Here is a 22,614-nt window from a genome sequence, read left to right as displayed (position 1 = left end):
TATTCAATAGCTTTTAGTTAACAAAGAATGTATTTAAAAAAAATGTTAAAAATTATATTTCTAACCTTTTTCTTTAACTTTGTGGTATTCTCATATTTGTCATCTTAATTATCTTTTTTATATACTAAGTATGAACTTATTTATAAAAAATAATTATTAATATTTTTTAAGGATTGTTGAGGATACAATCTCTGTCTCTCAAGAATACAAGGCCAAGTCCCATATTTTTATAAAAAAACTTACCTCTTAATTAATGTTTACTATCTTTTATTGAGAATTGAACTGTCAAATGGCAAATACATGTTACCAATTGTCATAGTTATTTGTCATTTAATCCAAAAACAATTATGATGATAATGAATGGATAACTACAAGAAAACATTATTATGAGGATAGTCCTAACAATTTTTTTAATATAATAATTCTGGTGTGTTCCTCAACTTTTTATTGTAAGTTAAATCAATTTCACCACCTTTTAACTCTAAAAAAGCCAAAAAATAAAGATATTTTTCTTACATGTAGTCTTAATTTTTGTTATATTCTTTCATTCTATCCTTAAAATTAAGTATCTTTTAATAGGTTCTAAATTAATTTTATTGATCATGAAATATTAAAAATTAATCAAATATTTATTTATTTTTGTATGATGTATAGAGCAGTATAATTCATTATTTTTTATTGCTTACACACTTTTGTATACATTGTTTTCATCATTTCGTAAGAACAAACATTAATCATCAAGTCATCTTCAATAAAGTTAAGTTTTTCTTTTATCATATTTTTTGCAGAATATGTGTTTAGAATGTAAATAATTTTTTGTTTATACAACACTGCTAAAATACTTTATTAATATTATATAATACTTCTATATTTTTTAAATTTTAAATATAATTTTTTTAATAATAAATCTTACTTAAATGAATATCAAAGGAAGTCAGCAAGTGTATACTAATATTTGATTTTAAAATATAATACTAACAAATGTTGCAAAAAAGAAGAATATCCTTGCAAAGTGCATTAGCATGGAATGAAGTAATTAAGCATTGAAAAAAATAAGAATCCAATCTACTTTTAGTTTTTTAGAAAGATTATATGGATGTTTTTATGAAATTTGAGTCAAGATAAAGATTTTACTATTTATTTTATTTAATTTTATGTTTTATATTTTTTACTCAGTTCTTTTATAAGCTATTATTATTTTATGTTTTGAATGAACAATTTTTTTTTTTGAGCAATATTTTTTCAATTTATAATTTTCTATTTTTCAAATTTTTTCTATATAAAATAAAATATATATATATATATATTTATATTACTCAAAATAAAAGAATACATATATAAAGATATAAAAATTTATCTAATAAAAAATAGACATTTACATCATATATAAATAGTTATTTTATAAGATTAACATAAAACTATATTCACTAATAAAACAAATTATAAAAAATTTATTTTTAATAAAAAAAGTTATTTACTATTTTATATCGTTTAACTAAGTTAACATAATTTAATTATTACATGATTAATATGAGATTGGTTTTAAATTTTAAAAAAAATTATTTATATATAACACACATACAAAATATTTTTCACATAAATATTTTTTTAAATAAATTATATTAATATTTAAATCATAAAATAAATGATAAATAATAAACATATTGTAAATATTAATAAAATTTTACAATCATTTGCTGTTATAATAAATTTATTATTTATTAATAATATTTAAATTTTATTTTTTATATTTTAATTTAAAATAATATTTTTCTATGCAACATGTGCGTTACAAATACAATTATAATTTATTGAATCTAAATAATATTATTTTTATCATTTATTTACATTCAAAAAATTTAAAAATATATGGATAAAAATATTAATAATTATTATTTCTGTTTATTTTATTATTATATTTTTATTATAATTTATGTGTTAAATAATTTTTTCTTTGAATAGAAGAGTAATTGTCTTTTGAAAAATACATGTATATTTTTTTCATTACAAGATTTTATTGTAACTATTTATCTTTTATTTAAAGTTTTTTAAAAAATTTATATACATTATAAATATTTAATTCATTAAAATTATTTTTCAAATAAATTTTTATTTTTGACAAAATATTTCTGTGCAATGCACGACTTACAATATATATATATATATAATGATAATAATAATAACTATTATATTTTAAAAATAAATAAATTAAAATTTTGTGTAATGTGTATATATATATATGTATATGTATATATATATATATAATGATAATAATAATAAGTATTAAATTAAAAAAATATAAAATATTTAATTTTATTTATTTCATTAATTTGTTATTTTAAATTAACAAATACACTTAAAATTAACAACACTATAATATTAATATAATATAAAAAATATTACTCATACAATAAATTAAAATATATAGTTATATATAAAATATAAATTGATAATTTATCTAATAATTTAATTTTTTATTTATGTAAATATTTACGAATTATTAAATTTCAAATGTATGTTAATAACTATAATTAAAGTATTAAAAATTTTAATTATTTTTTAATAATAATTATATTTTATTTGCGTAAAGATATCTTATATTTAATAAATAAAATCATAGTAAACACATAAAATTAATAACAAAAATTAATACTCACAAAATTTGTTGAATCATCTAAAAAAAATTATTATATTTAAAAAAGTAAATAAATAGTTATTGTAAAATTTATAGATAAAAAATATTTATATTATAAAATTTAAGGATGCAAAAAAATAACATATAAATATAGTAAAAATTAATAAAATTTATATTTAAATTAAAATAACTTATATTTCTAAACTTTTATTTTAATAAAAAAATATGTAATAAAACTTAATATATATATATATATATATATATATATATATTTATAATGACAATAATAATAACTATTAAATTAAAAAATAATTAAAAAATATTTTATTTTATTTATTTTATTAATTTTTATTTTAAATTAACAAATATACGTAAAATTAACTATATTATAATATTAATATAATATAAAAAATATTACTGATATAATATAATAAAATATATATACATATATTATAAATTAATTAATAATTTAATTTTTTATTATACTTTTTTTGTAAATATTTATTAATTATTAAATTTTAATTGTATATTAACAACTATATTTTTTTAAAAAAATTTATTTACATCTGTGTTAAATTTGTAAAAAATAATTACTTAAAATTTGACATATTTATATTTAGGTACGTGTGTTATGTTGTGTATCTAGTATGTAAAAATTTTTTATAAAGAATTTTACTCAAAAAATTTATAGTAATAAAAACAAAATACATATTAAGTTACAAAAAGTATATATTATTATATATAATTTATTTAAAATTATATTATTTATATTATTTACTATATGGTCCTATTATATATATATATATATATATATATATATATATATATTTTGTATATGAAATTTTTTATTTTATTTTTCTATTATTTTTTATAAAATTTTAGTTTCGAATAAAATATAATTCTTATTTACAGAATTTTTATTTATTTTAAAGAAAAATAATTAAATATAATATATTAATACAATAATTAAATAGTAATAATAATAAAATTAGGAATATAAAAAATATATTAATATAATATTATTATTTCGTTTTTTAATTTTATTTCGTTCAATTTTGATTACGTCTTGTTCCTGTTCTAAGATTTAACCACTCTTTAACTTATTTAAATGTAACAAATATTATAATTTATTATTAAATAAATTTATTATTTAAAAAGTGTAATCCTGTATAAATAATATAATTTCTATTTATTATAATTATAAATAAAAAGAATTATAACATAATATATTAATTTAATATAATAAAATTAAAAATATATTATTAAATAACTTTATTATTTAAATATATTTTGATAGTTGTATTTTTAAATTATATATATATATATATATATATATATATATAGACCAGCTTGTCAGGCTTAATAGGCTTTGAAAACAGTTTAAGCCTGATTTATTTACTTAAACAAGCCTTAAAAAAAGTCTAAGCCTTGTTTGTTTACTAACAAGGCCAAGCCAGGCTTAAAATAGGTGAGGCCAAGCCTAAACTAGGCTAGGTTACATACCCCTGTCAAGCGGCTTGGCCTAATTCTATCTCTAACAATGGATAAAGTACTCATTGGGTATTCTGCAAAATTTACCTTTAATAGGAGGGTATTTACCCGTTAAACAAATACGGGTATGAGTACCTAAGTACCCACCCTACCTATACCTGCATATACATACATATATATATATATATATATATATATATATATATATAATTTTAATTCAAAAGCCCATGATGAGAGAGAATTAGGGTTACTACTTAATACTTTATATATTTGACTAGGTTTTCTCTATAGTTATTGGCAATTATGTTATCATATGAGTTTCTCCACAACTAACCCTATCGAGAGTTGTGTTTTAAGAGTGTTACTTACAAAGAAATATCTAACATATCACATTTTATAAAATTCAGAGATCAAGTCCAACAACTTTTGTATAAAGATAAATCTTCAACAAGTAAGTCATCTATCCTCTGAGGAGAAGTTTGGTTTCAAACAGGAGAAGTACGCCATGCTAATGTGCCTTGGATGATCCACATCTCAGGGTCAGGAGCCGATAAGTACATTGAACTATCCATGTGGCTAAGAGCCCTCACAGTCCAGACATAACGACGCAATTATCAAGAGCGCACTCTACCACTGAGCTAATAAAGTATATTTATAGATTTGGGATCTAATTGAATTGTAGAAATATGATAATCTTCTTTATGAATTATAAGAAATAAGGAATCTAATTCACTTTTAATTTTTAGAAAATTTTTGTGGATGCTTTTGAAAAAAATTTGATCAAGATAAAGATTTTACTATTTATTTTATGTAATTTTATGTCTTATATTTTTTACTCAGTTCAGAGTTCTTTTATAGGCATAATTATTTTATTCTTTTGAATCGATAAATTTTCTATTTTAAAATTTTGAGTAATATTATCTTTCAATTTATAGTTCCCTGTTTTTAAAATTTTTTCAATGTAAAATAAAAGGTTGAAATTTTAATATAAATATTTATGTTACTCAAATAAAAGAATGAATATTTAAAGATATAAAAATCTATCTAATTAAATTTGTTTTATATGATTAACATAAAAATATATTTATCAATAAAGTAAATCACAAAAATAATTTTTTTTATATTTTTAATGGAAAAATTTATTTATTATTTTATATAATTTAACTAAGCTAATAAATTTTAATTATTATATAGTTGATATAAAACTTAATTCTTGTTATGTACTTGTATGTTTTAGCTTCTATTGGTATTGCTGGATCAAAGCAATATGTAAACCTAAAAAATAAGCGTTTATTTGGAGAATCTGATTTTGATAAAAAGGTAAAATAGATTAACTATATTTATTATTTTGACTTTATAATAAATAATTAATTAATGTTCTTTCTTTCTTTAGATCTTTGAGGGTTACAGTACATTTTCAAGTTTATAAGTTAGTTGTTTTAGACATCTTGTAGATTTTTTGTATTATTATACTATTTACGTGAAGTTATATAAACAAATTATTTTTATAAGTATTTTTTTTCTTGGACAAACATGAATAATATGTACGGGTATGAATATACAAATACCTAGAGAATATAGGTATGTGGATTAAAGTTACTACTCACACGAGTGTGTGGCTAGATACAAATATTTTTTTAAAACGTGAGTATGAAGAATACTATAATACCTTATCCATTACCATTCTGGACAACGAGAGTGCACACTAGGCTATTAATGAGATTGATAATAATGACCTGTGTTGATGATTTGGATGATAACAGTGTTGAAGACCATAATTAAATAGCAAGACTGCTTTTGACTACCAAAATTTACCTCAGAAGGAATATTTTTAAATATACCATTAACTAGAGATGGAAATAGACCAGACTTAGGCTTATTAGAATGACTTATTTAAAACTCATAAAATTTATAGTAATATATTAAATAATTTTAAATAAAAATTGTAATATAATATTATATTAAATAAAATAAATTTTTAAATAGATAGAATTTTAAATTAGAAACCCTAATTCTTTCCTTTTACTAGTGCATAATATTTCTTTATTGTTATGCTATAGCTTTATATTCTTTAGAACATTTTAGATGCTAATTAAAATTAAAAATATATTTTAATAAAAAATTTATATTTAATATTATCACAAATTATTGTTAAAAAATAAACATAAATTTATTATTACCCCTTTTAAAATAGTTTTTTTTCAAAAGTATTCTTTTTTAAATATTAATTAAATTAATAATAATATTTAAATAAATAAATATTAAATAAAGAGTAAAAATAACATATAAAAATAGACACTCTCAAAAAATAATAATAAGAAAAAATAAATTACATCTATGATCTATAGAACTATTATTTTAATTGCATATATTTTTGTCTACTAGATAAATGAGTTTCTTAAAAAAATGGTAATTTAGACATTTAAAATTTGTTTAAATAATATTTTAAAGAGAGGAGAAAAAAAAAGGGGAGAATTAATTATATATATTTAGTTTTATTTTTTTCTATATTCACATTATTCTTAAATATTATCTCTTACGATTAATTTTTAGTTAATTATAATAATTTTTTTTACATTAATATGTATTTTATTATTTTTTATCTATTATAGTATTATATATATATAATGCATGTACTTTTTAACGTTTACATATTTTTAATGAGATATTATGTATATTAATTACACTTTATATATTTGTCTAATCATTATTAGTTATTATTATTTATTTTATGATAATACAAAAAATTTAAGTTTTACTTTTTTTATCTTTATAATTTATTATGATATTTTATATTTATAATTCTTTTAAAAATTATTTTTTTCGCTTGATCTGTTGGTGTTGTTTTATGTGATTTTGATCTTTGAAATAGATATCATATCATACGTCAATTATTTTATACGGTTTTATTTTGTAATTTTTATAATATATTTTAAATATTTATACAAGGTTACCGTATAACAACTTCATTTTTTATTTTTTGAATTTAAAGTTTACTTTTAAAATCTTAATTTTAAAATTTATAGTTATTAATATATATTGATATTTATTTATTTATTTATATTATATCATAAAAATATTATTTTAAAATTATTTAATGTTTATTATTTTGATACATTATAAAATTAAATTTAAATTATTTTAAAAATTATTTAATATTTGTCCATGAATATATGGAGCAGGAAGATGACAGACGGAAAGAAAAGAAAGGAAAGTGCTTGAAAATACTAAGCGTATTTACTAATCTTGAAAGAAACTTGAGACTAGAGTCCACTATCTCCCACAACCCATTCCCCCACTTTCATATACTTGAAGAGGTAATACAGAGGATCAAAGAAACCTTGCAATACAAGCATTTCCCATTATTATACTTGCAATATTTAGTCATTTTTTTGGCTGATTATCTTCTTTCCATTAACGCCATGAAGAGGAAAAGAACTCAAACAGTGGGGTTGCTCCTGAATGATCCCAAAGCCTTAGCTGCACCTGCTCTCAAGATGAATTGGTGGTAGAAGGCTGCAATGGCAGCCCCAACAAATGGTCCTACCCAAAAGATCCACTGAAAAGACACAAGCAACAAACAAAAGTTGCCATTCTTTTAATCCTTTGTTACTAGACATAACCAATTCTAGTAATTATGAATTTGATAATAATGGTATAAAAGTAGCAAGTTGTTGAATTTAGAAAACAGTCACTCACTTGGTCATCCCAGGCTTTATCTTGGTTGTAGATAACAGCAGCTCCAAGACTCCTAGCAGGATTAATGCCAGTGCCAGTGACTGGGATGGTTGCCAAGTGAACCATAAATACAGCAAATCCAATTGGAAGTGGAGCCAAAACCTTCAAACACAGAACAAAACCACTATAAGCGCTCATGTGTTTAAATTAAAACAAAAATTTCACAAGAAGTTGTGCCAAACATGAATCCATGTGAGGCCCATGATTCGGAATTGGAAAACAATACACACTTGAGACAAATGGGGCATGCTTCCATGTGAGGCCCATGATTTCTTTTTCTTTTCTTATTCAAAAAAATATTAACTTCAGCCTTTAAATTCGGAATAAACAATTGAAAGCAATAATTTTATATTAAAAAAAGTATTTATCATCTTAGGAATAAGAAATTATAATAAATGTTATGATTTTTAATAACAAGTTATATTTAAATGTTTAAATTTAGTTCTAACAGCTGATTTTAATAAAACTATTTTATTAATTAGGAGAATCTGAGAAAGTGCTTGAAGTAACCAAAGCTGATAATGACAAATGAGGATGTTGCTGGAAACACTCAATAGATTTGCCAGCTTGGGGAAAATGACGTTAAGCATTAATGCTTGACATTTTTATGAACATTTTAGACCTTAAACACAAAGTTTCTCACTATTAGAGGCATTTTTTATTTGCAAGGCAAAAAGATGCAGATGAAAACTCTAGTAGAATCTACTTTTCTTGAAAGAGGGTAGAAATTAGATAAGGTTCGTATGATAAGGCTATGAAAATCAAATACCACCACAAAATCATATCTGGTAATGGAATCATTTTCCTCAAGTGCATGGTAACATTTCACTTCAATAAAAACCATAATGTATTTGGTAATTTTGGTGAAAGAAAAAGATAGTTTCACTGCCCATTAAGACATGATATATGCCCACAGAAAAAGGTTACCCACTTTCTTGATTTGAGGACAAAACAATTAAAGTAGTAGTAGAAAGCAAGGAAAGCCAAGCAAGAAAAGTGGAAAAATTCGTCTCCATTGAATGCTACCCGATCTATGTTATATTTTATTGCAGATGAAGTCTCAAGATAAAGTAGTGAAAAGAAGATTCAGATTCCAATATTAAAAGAAAATTAACTGGCTATTTTTAACTGTTTATGAAGGATGAACTAGTTCAGATTATTATAAATTTATTATAAAAAATAATGCCGTTATCACTATTATCTAAGCATATATGTTGACTGTACCACAACATTTTATGAAAACTGAAATTGCATGATAGCATAAGCTTTAAACCTATCGATTTCAAACGGGAAATAATTGAGTGGCAGGTTGTACAACTTGTGGTAATGAACCAAAACTCTTTCAATTGTGAAGGTCACTGAATAAGGAATATCCAATTGTTATGAATTTCTAGAATGATATCATGTCATTACCATTTCAAGAACTACAACTAATTGTCCATGAAAACAAAGAAAAATTATTAAAGCGTATTGATTACTTTAATGCAACTCTACCTAATTTCATTTAAAAAGCAAAGCTAGATGCTTGACAGTTGAGATATCTGAAATTAGCAAAGTCACTTCCACTCAACTTTATCTGTTTATGGCTGCAATAGAATAACTATATTTTTTCTTTACCAATAACCAATCTAGAATAATTTCGAGGAAAATGATTTCCAATTTAAAACCTGAAAGACCTATATAATAGGTAACTTGGCATATACTATACCATTTGCTCATTTTCAGCATAACTTATTCAAGCAACACCTGAAAGACCTAATATTCATTTTTTTCCCCCTAAGAAATGGGGCTAAAGAAGCACAAACATGACTATAATTCAATATTTAACTAAATTCTTACCGGCACATGAGAATCTCTAGCATTCCTCTTGGGGTCAGTTGCAGAGAATACAGTGTATACCAAAACAAAGGTTCCAATGATCTCAGCACCCAATCCAACACCTGTGCTGTACCCATCACTGAGCTCATTGGCTCCACCACCATACCTGTTGTAGTAAGCCTTTTGGAAGGCCTTAACCAACCCAACTCCACAAATTGCCCCCAAGCACTGAGCCACCATGTACATGATTGCTCTAATCAAAGACACCTTGCGAGCCAAGAAGAGTCCAAATGTCACTGCTGGGTTTATGTGACCCCCTGCGTTGGATTAAAAAATAAATGTCAAAAAGTTTTACAGTAAGAAATAAAATTTGCTACCAAATCATGGGTATTGGTATTTATTTGCTTTCAACCAAGAAAAACAAGGCCAACCACAACAAGAGGAAACGAAATTAAACAAGAGTGACCATTTAAATTGAAGAATATCATTTGATAAAGAACAAAATTTAAATGTAGTTCTTTTAGTACTATTTTTAATTAAAATTAAGTTTTCACTTTAATAAAATTTCAGTATTTAATGTTGTTGCAAATTACTAATTTTAATTAAAAAATAGCAGCAAAAGCAATTAAGAAACTGCAGCTAAGTTTGGTCCTATTGATAAACACACAAAAGTTAAAACGAAACCAAGCAATTGGAATTCAAACAGAGCAATTTTTTCCTGTTCAGATGCTAAGAAACGGTAACAGAAAATAGTCATGCATGTTTGGATGATAATCACTTATTTTTCAAATGCTCACTCACAAAGCCACAAAAAAATAAGCAGTTATTTCCTCAGTAAGTTTATCCAAACATGCAGAATCAATGAAATGATGCATAAGATGTTAGAAAGATGAAAAATGAGAACCCACCTGAAATTCCAGCGGTGCAGTACACAAGGATGAAGATCATGCCACCAAAGGCCCAAGCAATGCCAAGAATGCCAACCCCACCACAAACATCACCCCCAGCTTTGACATCACTCTGACTCTTATACCCAATCACAGTGAGCACTGTGATGTAAAGAAAGAGCAGTGTGGCAATGAATTCAGCTATCAAAGCCCTGTAGAAGGACCACTGAGTGAGTTCCTCAGCATCAATCAAGGGTGCTGGAGGAGGGTCATGGTAGTCCTTTGCAGAGTAGGAACCTCTCTCAGCTGTCTCAACATCGTGTTTAGCCATTGCAATCACCACCCTTTAATGATCAATCCTGTGAAAGAAAGGATCACGGAAAATCAAAGAAGGTTTAGATGTGTGTGAGAGAGAGAGAGAGGAGAAGAAGGGGTATATATGGGAGTGATGGAGTGTGGTTAGAGCATTTGATTACTGCATTTTGACACTGAAAAACAAAGGCAATAGCAATAAACTTATTGGTTTAAGTTTCGCTTTCACCGACCTTGACCTGACTTTTACTACACCATCACCTCCCTCCCACTGCCTTCTATTTTTTGCATTTGCTTCTCGTTTGTTTCTTATGTCATTTTTTCTCTCTAGAATCTTATACCAGTAAGTTTTTGCCCATTTCCCTTCCTTTTACGGGAATTAGTTTTCTCCTTCACCTTCAAATTTTAGCAAGTTGGCCATTATTTTTTTCACTTGGTCCTTTTTCTTTAAGTCTGTTTTCCTTTTATGTTTTGGTTCCTACTAAAACAAGCTACAATAAAATTTTAGATCTTTCCCCCCAACAACGTGGGCTAACTTTGGTAAATCCAGCTGAAAGCGGTGAGCTTCAAAGCTAGCTGAAAATAAAATTAAAATTATTTCATAAATTAATTCTACAACTAGTTAATTTGTATTAAATAATTTAAAAGAATATATTTTATCATATTAATAAGATATTAAAATTAATTATTACTTATTTTATTTATTTATTATTAATTAATTAATTATATAAAAATAAATTTTATCTTTATATATATTTAAACATAAAATATTTTTAAGTCATATAATATATATATATATATATATTGATTTAAAATATAGATTGTAATTCCTAAATAATTTTAAAAAAATATAAAAGAGAGAAAATAAAAGAGTGACAGAGTAAGTGATTTGATGAAAAAATATTAATAAAAAATTATTATTATAAAAATTACTGTGTAAACATTACCCTGTTGTAAAAGTTACTTGGCGTACATACGCTGAAAAAGTCATCGTTTCAATTTTGAATTTCTATGCGATCACAATAAAGAGAATTGTTAATGCTCTATTGGAAGTTACCGTTTTATTTATTTATTTATTTACAGGAGTGAAAAAAAGGAGAGGTTATTTTAAGAAAACAAAATGACATGGTTTAAAAAGTTTCATAAGAACCGTTTAAAAGGTTTCTAACGTGGCTTTTATTTGAGTCTAACGAAATTTCTCACTAAAGTAGATCTTAAGAATATTGGAGAAGACTTTCTCTGAAGGAAGAAAGGCTAAAGAGTCACTTATATATTAAATTAAATATAAAGTTAAATATTATTACGTATTAAATTTGATAAAATGACGTTTTAATACTATTTTATCTAAGATTATCTTAAAATTTGGTAAGAAAAAAAAAAGTTTCACAATAAATCAAATTAAAAGATTATGCTTATTTATAGAATATAAAATTAATAAGTACTAATAATATATAAAAAAATAAAACACATAAAAATAAAATAATAGAAAAAATAGCCATGAAGTAAAAATATTTACATGTTATTTTAATAAAATAATAAGAATAATTTATTTTTTATGTAAATTATTTAATTATAAAAATAAAAGATACTTATAGTTTAAAAAGAATTAATATTAACTTTTATACTATTTATTTTTTACAATAATTGATACAAATAATTAAAGCGATATAAATATATATTTATAATTTGATATGACTTATATTGTTATTATTTAATTTTTATTTGTATTAAACATAATATTTGATATTAATTTTTATTTAATTATATAATAATTATACGGGGAAGTAAAATTGTTGAAATTCTACATTAAAAGTTTTATATAATAAAATTAAATATAAAAAATATATGATATGATAAAACATTAAAAAATAATAATAATGTTGATTGATTCAGTTGATACAACAGGTTGATTTAATTATGTTTTAACTTGTTAGAAACAATTAACTATATTTTCAGTTATTTATGAACTGAGTCTTACGAAGCTAAATATTTTATTTGTTGTTAGATTGAACGAACTACTCAGTCAAATCAAGACTACGTTCCTATAATGTGCAAGAATTTATGAAAGCGTTTGATACTAACTATTGTGATTTTTTTTTATATATTTTAAAGGTTAATCCTATTATTTATTAATAAAATTAATAATAATAATAATGATTTCACATGTAAAAAAATATACAAATATTTTTTAATTTATAAAATACAGTAAAAATTACTTTCTCTCATATGTAGTAATTATCATAAAAATTTACATAATAATAAATTACATAAATACACATCATACACTTATTCGTAGGGTAGAATTTATTTTTTTAACGATAAAAATTAATAAAATTATTTTGCAACAAAATTATAAAATTAATAAATGTTTGTTTTATTTTGCAGGAGCTATGTGATAAAAAATCTATATTTATTGTAGAAAAAATTGAAAGTAAACAATGATGGAGAGTGCGGTGCCAACCACACAATTAAAACAAGCAGGCGGTGAAAAAGTTGTGGCTCTAAATGGCTTGGCGGTTTCGCCGTTCAACATTGGAGAATGTGAGATCCATTGTTGCAGGCTCAATCCTGTTGGTTTTATGATTGGGGAATAACAAATTCTAAATTTTCTTTTTTTTAATATATATTTACAATTTCTTTTAATAATAAAATAAAAATGGTATTATTTTCATGTTTTTAAAGTAATAATCTTTAACATTTTTTATTTAATATGTATTTAATAAAATAAAAAATTGAAAAGACATATCAAAACACAAACCCTTGCATTCACAAAGCTCATTTTCATAATTTTTCTTCATTCTATTCTAACGATAATAAAAAAAGAAATAGATGACAATGATTGGCATTTGAGGAGTACCGACTAAGCAAACTTTTTCTTTAAAAAATAAAGTGGAGACAAATTAATAAAAAGTTTATGTTTCAAAACAAAAAAATTATTATAAAAAATTAGTTAGAGGTTGAGAAATGACAATATCATTATTTAAAGAGAAAATAAAAATAAAAATCACGCATGGTCTTGTTGGCTGGCTGAGAGAGTACATGACATGATACAACAAAGAACACTAAGTGGATTATCTTAACATTATAAAATGGGTGCACTATCGTTATACTGAAGAAAACCAAATATAATGAATTAAATGCAACACGCGCATATGAATGTAATTCTAAAACAATTAAACTCAAATGCTGATCTATATTTTCAAAAATTGCTATAGGACTTTTACCCGTTAAAAAGCGTGTTGATCCTAACTAGTTTGCTTATAATTGGAGTGTCATGTTCTGTAAATCGGAGTCATTGAAATGTTAAAAAAAAATTATCATCTATAATTTCTTTTGTAAAACATCATTGTTCTTTAAAACTTACCATCTCATTTATCAATTAATTAATCTATTTATTTTTTTCCTACAAATTTTAGTTTTAATTTAATGAAAAATCGTTATAAAATAATTTTAGATAACTTATGACTCTTAGAACATTTACCTAAAATTTTTAATTTAAAAAAAATGATCAAATAGACACCAATGCTAAAATTTATAAAAGAAATTAGACCATAGATTAGGGGTGTTCAAAAACTCTAATTTTATAAATCCAATGTCAAATTTTAAACTGATTTTTTTATTAAATATATTTGTGTAATCAGTTTAGTGTCTAAATCTATTTTTTAAAATTAAATTTTTTTAGTTATTCAAATTCATATGTATAAAGCTACCTTATATTTTTATTTATTAAATTTTGATATTATATTAGTGTACAAAACTTTATTGTAATTACATTTTACTACTAATTTTTTTTTATTAATCTTAATTCTTATAATTAAAATTAAATATTTAAAATAATTAAAGATATTAAAATATAACAAATATCTTTAAATTAATTATTACTGTTATTTTTATATTTATGTTTATTTTTTAATTTTTAAAATATTATAACATAAAAATTTTATTATTATTTATATCATTAATTTTATTTTTATAGGTTTTAATTTAAATTTTTACTATATACTCCGTTTATTAAAAATAAGTTAAAAAATAATAAATATTTTATATACTTCTATAAAATATAATATATTAATAAATATTGTTAAAATATTTTTGAAATACACTAATTTAATGCAACATTTTTATCCAATAAATTAGTTTTACTTTAAAAATATAATTTACAAATATATTGAAAATTAATTTTGTGTTAAAAATTAAATTTAAAATTAGATTTAAAACTAATTCAACATAAAACTAAATTTAAAACTAATGTCAACAAAAACTAAATTTAAAACTGATTTTAAACTAAGTTTAAATTTCAAAACTATTTTTGAACAGATTAAAAAAATAAAATAAAATAATTTAAAATTTAACTCATATATTAATTTGTGTGATGGATAGATGATAAAAAGTAGAATATATCTAAATATTTATTACTTTAATAAAATATAAAAATAAAAAATATTATTAATAAATTAAAATATACTTAAATATTCTTTTGACATTTATTGTTAGTGTAATGGATTAAAATACTTCTTGTATTCATATTTTATCTTTAATAAATGTTGATGCTTAACAAATATATATATATATATATATATATATATATAATGTTATATTATTTATTATAAAATTTAAATATTTTTAAAATAATAATTTAATAATAATTAAAAAATAGTTATAGTATATTTTTAGTATATGTAAAAATGGTTTAAAACCAGTTTTAAACCAAATCCAAATTTTAAAACCAAATCTAAACTGGTTTTAGAAAAATTAAAATGGATTGGTTTATAATTCAATCCATATAATTGGATTTTAAATAGATCTAGATTGATTTTTTGAAAATCTAATCCATGAACACCTCTACTCTAGAGTTTATAACTAATTACTAACTTAAAGTTTGTTTCAAAATTAGCCTTTGGAGGAAAAGGAAGGAGAAAAGAAGACTTATTTAATCATAATATTTGTCTAAAAGATTTTATTAATTCTCTTTCTCACTCCTTCTCCTTTCTTATGTGTGTTTGCTTTTATGACCATAAGACTTAAGACTTGTGATGCCTAAGAGATTAAGTTGATCTAAGTTGTTAGACTCATTAAATGAGATGTTAGAACCAAAGGTTAGGATGACTTAGTGAAGTCTTGTACCCTATTAAGTATAAACGATTAATAAAAGATCCATTATGGTAAGCTCATGCATCATTATACAAGAGCTGAAAGAGAAATCATAGTTTGGTACATTGATGAATGTGAGGTGATACAATTTAGGAAAAAAATTTAGGAGAGTATATAGTGAGCGGGGCTTTAATGGCATTGAGTTTCACCCTAAAGGTAGGCTTGCTAGTTTTCAATCCTTATGTAATTTAAACTCAAGCAAGGATTGTCAAGATTGAGTTGGAATCTAATATTAAATTTTAAAGAGATAGAATCCAACTAAATTTTGTTTTAAACTATAAATCTAAATATTATAGTACAAAATAAAATCTCTAATCACTTCATCATTTTCCCGTAGATCTATTAATTAATCGAGGTACAATCGCCTAACGATATAATTAATTAGGATTAAGAAAGAAGTGCAATAGGATAAAATCTAATCACAAAACAGAAATTAAATTTAAATTCAAATATCAAAATTTCATAAATTCACGAGTAATAGTTTCCATAGCCCTAGCTATGGACTTAGTTACTCATGCTAAAGAAAAGAACTAAAACAATCATAAACAAAGTCATAATCAAAAGAAATAGCAAACTAGAGTATGAGATGTGTTGGTCTTCAAGTATGATCGCTTGAAGCTCCAAGTCTCGCCAAGCATATGCCAAGGACGTTGTGCAAGAGAGACGAGATGAGATGTATTCTAGAGCCAAAGTCAAGATATAAAAATGGTCCCTTTACGATGCCTGAGATCTTCCCTTTTTTAGGATTTGAAAACCCTAAAAACTCTTCATAATTGGGCTTCCCGCAGATGAGCACGGCCGTGCAAGTTCTTAAGCACGATCGTGCATGGGCTCGAAGCACCCCCGTGCTTATTGAATGAGTCTGGCCGTGCTGACTGCTGCGAAACTCTAATCTTCCATCAATTTGGGTCCAGAGTGCACCCAAAATCCACTTGCAACCTTTTTATACCAAACTATATAATTAATATATAAATTAGTGTAAAACTCAAATAAAATAAATGTCAAATATGAATATATGGGCTGTAAAAGAGGGCCTAATTACAAACTTATCACTACGTATTTAGAGAATGACAGTATGTTTGCTATTGTAAATTTGTTGTAAATTGTAATAGTGAATTAGGGAATTAGGAGACATTTTACTTTAAAAATGACAATGGAATGTAATGTTCCTTTTGATTACCCTGTTAATAATAGGATTCACCATATTCTCAGTTTATATATATATAGGGGATAGTTAGAACACCTGTAGTAGTATATTTTGGATACCTTTTTCATGATCATGACTATCACACTTCAGAAGAGAAGTTAATTTGACTAGCAAGTGTACTAGTATTGATGTAGCAAGTTATAAAAATTGATAAAACTGTATTAGAGTCCCAAGTATCGATCTCGAGGAATAAAAGTGTTCAATTACCACTTCACAAGGCCACAATTAATTGAGCTTCACGAATTTGAGAGAGTATTTGGAACTAAAACTAACAAATGTTAAAATCAGAAGAAAAACAGAACAATGAACAAGCAAATGTGAAAAATAGAGGTAGAAACCATAGCTAGGGAGTTGCTTCACCAAAACTCCAGTGTTGAATCAATAAAGTTATGAACTTACAAGTAATTGGAAAGAATGACAATCAGTTTCACGTTGTATTATTCAAAGGTTAATTCCTTAACTCAGTTAACCTAACATTCAATTAAATCACTCTAATTCCTTAGATCTGATTCAATTCAATGTTGCTTTAAGTGTGAGAAACCAGAGGATTGCAAGATCAAGTTCTCTTATCCCTAAGAAAGCTATAATCTTGGTGATTGGTTTAGATCTAAAGAATAAATTCAATTTCCATTGACAAGAGTTCCTCTGAAATTAGTTAATCAAATTTCCATTCAATTACTACGTAAAGTGCAGAATCAACCACTCAATCCATTCCAAAACTTGAAATCCAGATCCAGAATCCATTCAACATGTTCGTTTTGGATCTACAATCCCTAACTATGAAGAAATTACACAGCCATTACAATAGAGAAAGAAAAAGAAAGAGAAGAAGAGGAAGAACGCAAAAGAAGCATCTTCAACCGATCTTCAATTCGATTCCTCTAGGTCGAAGCTCGATGTTCGTCCCCACTCTCTCTCTCAGACTCTCTCCACACCCAAGAACTAAGTGAAAATGAAAAATGAACAAAGGATCTCGAAATCTGAGCTTTTTCTGGTATTTATAGAATTCCCAACTCTGGGCGTTGTCACTTTGCTTCATAAGGGTAACCACGCAGAGGCTTATATAGTTTCTGAAAACTGGAACTATCACTTTTGATGATAAGAGTTGCAACACAAGAGGTCGAGTAGTTGTGTGTGTTTACTTTTATGAGTAAAAGTGACCACGCACAACTTGCCAAGCTGAGATCTCTCTGGAACATCCACTTTCACTGGTAAAAGTGGTTACGCAGAACTTGCTGAATTTTAGTCTTCTCTTGAACATCCACTTTCACTGGTAAAAGTGGTAACACAAATATATGTCTGAGGCTTTTCTGGAACACTTATTCTCGCCAGCGAGAGTGTTAACGCCTAGTGTGTATTCCTTTTTGAAGCTTGGAGTGATCACTTTCACTGGTAATAGTGATCTTACCCATCTTGCATTCCATAATTCTTGTACTTTGAGTCCTGAATTGCTACTTTTCTTCTTCCTTTCCTTTGATTTTCCATTTCCATGAACCTTACTCAGATTATTCCTACAAAAACAAGATTAAATTCTTAATTTCTAAGCAGAAATCTCACAAATGCTAAAATAACTACATATTAAAAGAAAACCTTCAACCATTCTATTTTTCTGAGTTTTTCTGCTTTTTCTAACTTATTTTCCTTATCAAATAGGTTAGAATTACACTAAAATATTAGTTAAAATATGGATTCATCAATGACCACTTTGGAAGACCAGCTCGATTTACCTTAAAGTAGGAGATTGGCACTAAAGTCGTAGCTGATATTGGAGATCTTGGTGCTAATGAGGATGTGACACCGGAGGAGCTGACTGATATAGAAGGTTGGTTTGCGAACGATGACTAGAATTGTGTCCTTAGTATTTTTTTTTGTGTGGAAACAAACTACTTATAAGGACTTATGTAGTTTTGATTTTTGTAAATTATGTAAATAAGTCCTAACGTATTTTTGAATTCATGGTCTATAATTATCAAACTATTGTTATTGAACGAAAGTTAATATATGTATATTTTCTTACAGTTCTGGTGTAAATTTATTTTGTAAGTTAAATAGATTGATAATATATATCTTTTATCATTTTGAATAATGACATTTTATAAACTAAGTAATGAAAATGAAAGTTTTAAATTTTTGTTGAATTTTTGCATTAGGAGCATAAATAAATTCATTTTTATTTTTCCCCTCTTCTATATAAATTATTTCATAAATTTGATAATAAAATAAGGGCGTTACACTTTTTATATTCACTTTTAGTTTAACCCCAATCCTAGTTTTCTTATAATCGCCAATCACTCATATTAAAGCTACTAACACTTAATGTTCATGTAATATTAGTATTATTTTGCTTAAGTTATCATCCCCAATGGTCATGCAAAGTAATAAGAGAAAGGAAACATTAAGAACCTATGAGTTGTTAATTCAACAACTAATTGAAAGATAAAAACTAAGTTTGGTCCATATAATTTCCTATCTCGTTTTAGCTTATAATTCCAATAATTACACATGGTACGATCACCTATCATGTAATCAACTATTAGATGTCAAAATTGGTCAAATCCCAATATAAAAACATACAGATGCTTTGGCAAAAACTAATCTTGAAAAGAAATTAGAATTGTAATTATACATAAAGATCTCATAAAGTATGTAAAAGATTTACCATAGCCCTAGCTATGGATTTAGCTACACCACATATAATAAAATAGGGAAAGAAAACAAATGTAAAGAAAATCATATTCATTTGAAAATGAAATATAAACTAGAAAAATCTCAAAAGAAAATAGATGAAAAGAATCTTTACTACCAAAATGCGCTTTCGATCACTCGTTTGGACTCTAAAAAAGTATTTTTTTTTTGTCTTCACTAATGATCTCCACTCTAACCGCATTCAAAAGTTGGCCAAGCAAAACCCCTTTTCACAAGCCCAGATTGTTCATTTGATAGCGTCTCCAAGAAACCCTTGAAAATCTCTTAAAATAAATTACCAGGAAGTGAAGTATGGCGCGCTAGTCCACGAAGCACCCCCTATGCTAAATGTTAAGTATGGTCATGCTTATTGTTAAGCATGACTCTGGTAGTTGCTAAGCATAACCTTACTAGTTGCCTATGCTTTCCATCAAATTTTCTTTGATTACGACCAAATGCTTCTATAATTCTCTAATAATTAATTCATGATAAATTACAATTATTAATAAAAAAAATAAGTGCAAAATCTCTATCAAGTAAGCATTGATATAAAAATGGACTATAAAATCACCCTAAAATATAGACTAATTATTCATATAGAACTTCTTTCAACTTAAACACCTTTTCTACTACTTGTAGTTAATCCATGAATTCGTTAAGCAATAGTTGTATTTTGAATTTAAAATTATTGAAATGACATTAGTGGATCATCTTTATAACTTTTAATTGTGGAAGAATCACTTTCTTTAAAATCATTTTCTAAATTGTGTTTCTTTATTAGTTAATTTTGTTATACTTTTACACCTATAATCTTTATATTAACATTAATAGTCTTATACTTCAATCTCAATTTTACAAAGATTTCTTGGTAGCATGATTGATTCTTTTGATTTTGTAGAAATTTGAGGTAAGAATAGGATTTTAGAAAAATTGAGATTATTTTAAAATTTCTTTAATTTGGGTCAAAAGATAATTTAAGAAGAAAGATAAAGGGTAAAAAATAGATATGTGAAAAATTAGTAACAATTTTGAAAAATTTAGGAATCAAGGTACAGTTATAAAAAATTTAGGAGTCAAAGTATAATTATGAAAAGTTTAACTTTGCCTTTCTGTCTTTATACTATTTTATTGTAAACTACAAGGATTTTATTTGTAATAAATGCAAACAACATTATTTTTCTTGATGATAGTTTTACATTTAAGGTGTCTTATGTTTTAGTAATTCTTAGATTTTGAAATTTTTAAGCTTTGAATTTGGACATTTTTACTTGAATCGACTTACTTCTAAATCAATCTTAATAGGTAAACTATCTTCTTAATTGTCTTACATAAGACAAGCTATATAGTTAATCTAATCTTACATAAATGATGCGGTCTTTATTTTCTGCTTGATTGTATCATTTTACAAATGTTATTAGAACAGTTGATCAAACAAGCAGGTAATACCAAAGAGTTCATTTTAGATAAAATAATTTTCATTCATTAAAAATTACTTTTTATTATCTTGAAAATTTTGTTTTAACATAAAAATTAGGTAAGTTAGATACTAGTAATATGTGTGATTGTTGACCACTAGAAAGTAAATTGACATGTGACACAATAACACTAGATGGTTGGAAGACCTATTTATTGAATGATGAAGCAATGTTGTGTCTAGGGAATGATGACATCAGAGTCTTCACCCTTGAAATTCAAATGACCAACTCAATTTCTCAATAATTTGATGATCCTATTTTGGCCTCTAGACATCTTATTCAAATGTGAAACTTGATGTTTTGAGATCTTTAGGCCTTTCAAGTTATTTATAATATTGATTTTTAAACACATGACTAATTTTTTAAGGGGCCAACATTTTCTCTAATGAGGAAAAATAGAGAGGCTATATTTTTGCAAAATTAAAAGCGCACTAAGTTAGAACCAAGTTCTAATAAGAAATGACTCCAAAGTTTAAAGATAACAAGAAATAAGTTTTAAATTTATAAACCAGAAGTGATTAATACTTTAATATCCAAAATACATGCAACAAGATGTGTAACGCCTCGAATTTTGTATTAATATTGGATTATTAATATAAGTATACATGTTGTGATTGGATGTGCATTTTGATTTATATGGTGATGAGAATGTGTATATATGTAAGTACCTATAGATAAATACATATGTATATGAATATGTGTAGATAAATATATAAGTATAATTGTGGATGTTGATTGTGGATTAAGAAATAGGCGAAGGTTGTGTTGCAGGGGCTTCTCGTCATAGCGAGAAGATTCTCGATATAGCGAGAAGGTCTTGGGCATGTGGCATACCTCTGTTACGTTCTTGCTACAACGAAAGGTTTCTCACTGTAGCGAGAGGATAACAGAGAGGGGGTATTTTCTAGGCTTGATCTCGTTGTAGCGAGGTCTCGCTGTAACGAGAATATCGCAACTCTTATGGTATTTTAGGGGTTTAGGATTCAAGAAATTCATTTCTCAATCTTTCTCTCATCCATTCTTCGATTCTCCCGATCCTAAACTCTTTTTCATTGATTCAATTACCTTCAAAGCCGTTTGTACATTAGATTGAAGGTTAGAATTACGTTTGGAACATTTTGAGGTAAGTTTTATGAACTAGGGTTTTGTTTTTTGTCTCTCTTTCTTGTTTTCTCGGTTTCTTATGGAGTATTTCATGTGTTTAGGACGAAAATC

At 24.8% G+C, this 22,614-nt stretch overlaps 1 protein-coding gene across 2 annotated transcripts; it reads right to left on the bottom strand.

Annotated features, from left to right (window-relative positions):
* Positions 1 to 7,250: 7,250 nt before the first annotated feature.
* LOC113858904 (aquaporin PIP2-4-like) lies at positions 7,251 to 15,365 on the bottom strand. Of its 2 annotated transcripts, XM_027491699.1 has the most exons (5): positions 15,347 to 15,365; positions 10,591 to 10,875; positions 9,704 to 9,999; positions 7,826 to 7,966; positions 7,408 to 7,685 (listed from the first exon to the last, which is right to left on the bottom strand). In XM_027491699.1, the coding sequence occupies exons 1-5, from the start codon at positions 15,363 to 15,365 to the stop codon at positions 7,566 to 7,568; spliced, it is 861 nt and encodes a 286-aa protein (XP_027347500.1). In that variant the 3' UTR covers positions 7,408 to 7,565. The 2 variants fall into 2 exon arrangements, with proteins under 2 accessions (XP_027347499.1, XP_027347500.1); XM_027491698.1 differs by lacking the exon at positions 15,347 to 15,365 and having other exon boundaries at positions 7,251 to 7,685; positions 10,591 to 10,999.
* Between the last annotated feature and the right edge of the window lie 7,249 nt (positions 15,366 to 22,614).

This window comes from Abrus precatorius, unplaced genomic scaffold, assembly GCF_003935025.1.
Source record: "Abrus precatorius isolate BTA unplaced genomic scaffold, Abrus_2018 Scaffold2, whole genome shotgun sequence".
Lineage (NCBI taxonomy): Eukaryota > Viridiplantae > Streptophyta > Magnoliopsida > Fabales > Fabaceae > Abrus > Abrus precatorius.
Note: the sequence above shows the minus strand (reverse complement) of the source record. Positions and strands in the feature narration are given on the sequence as shown.

Excerpts from the sequence above, each read along its gene's own strand:
- LOC113858904 (XM_027491698.1), bottom strand. The coding sequence starts at position 10,900 with ATGGCTAAACACGATGTTGAGACAGCTGAGAGAGGTTCCTACTCTGCA. Across the intron at positions 10,000-10,590 it reads CTGCACCGCTGGAATTTCAG|GGGGTCACATAAACCCAGCA; the intron begins GTGGGTTCTCAT and ends AATCCAACGCAG. Across the intron at positions 7,686-7,825 it reads ATAAAGCCTGGGATGACCAA|TGGATCTTTTGGGTAGGACC; the intron begins GTGAGTGACTGT and ends GTGTCTTTTCAG.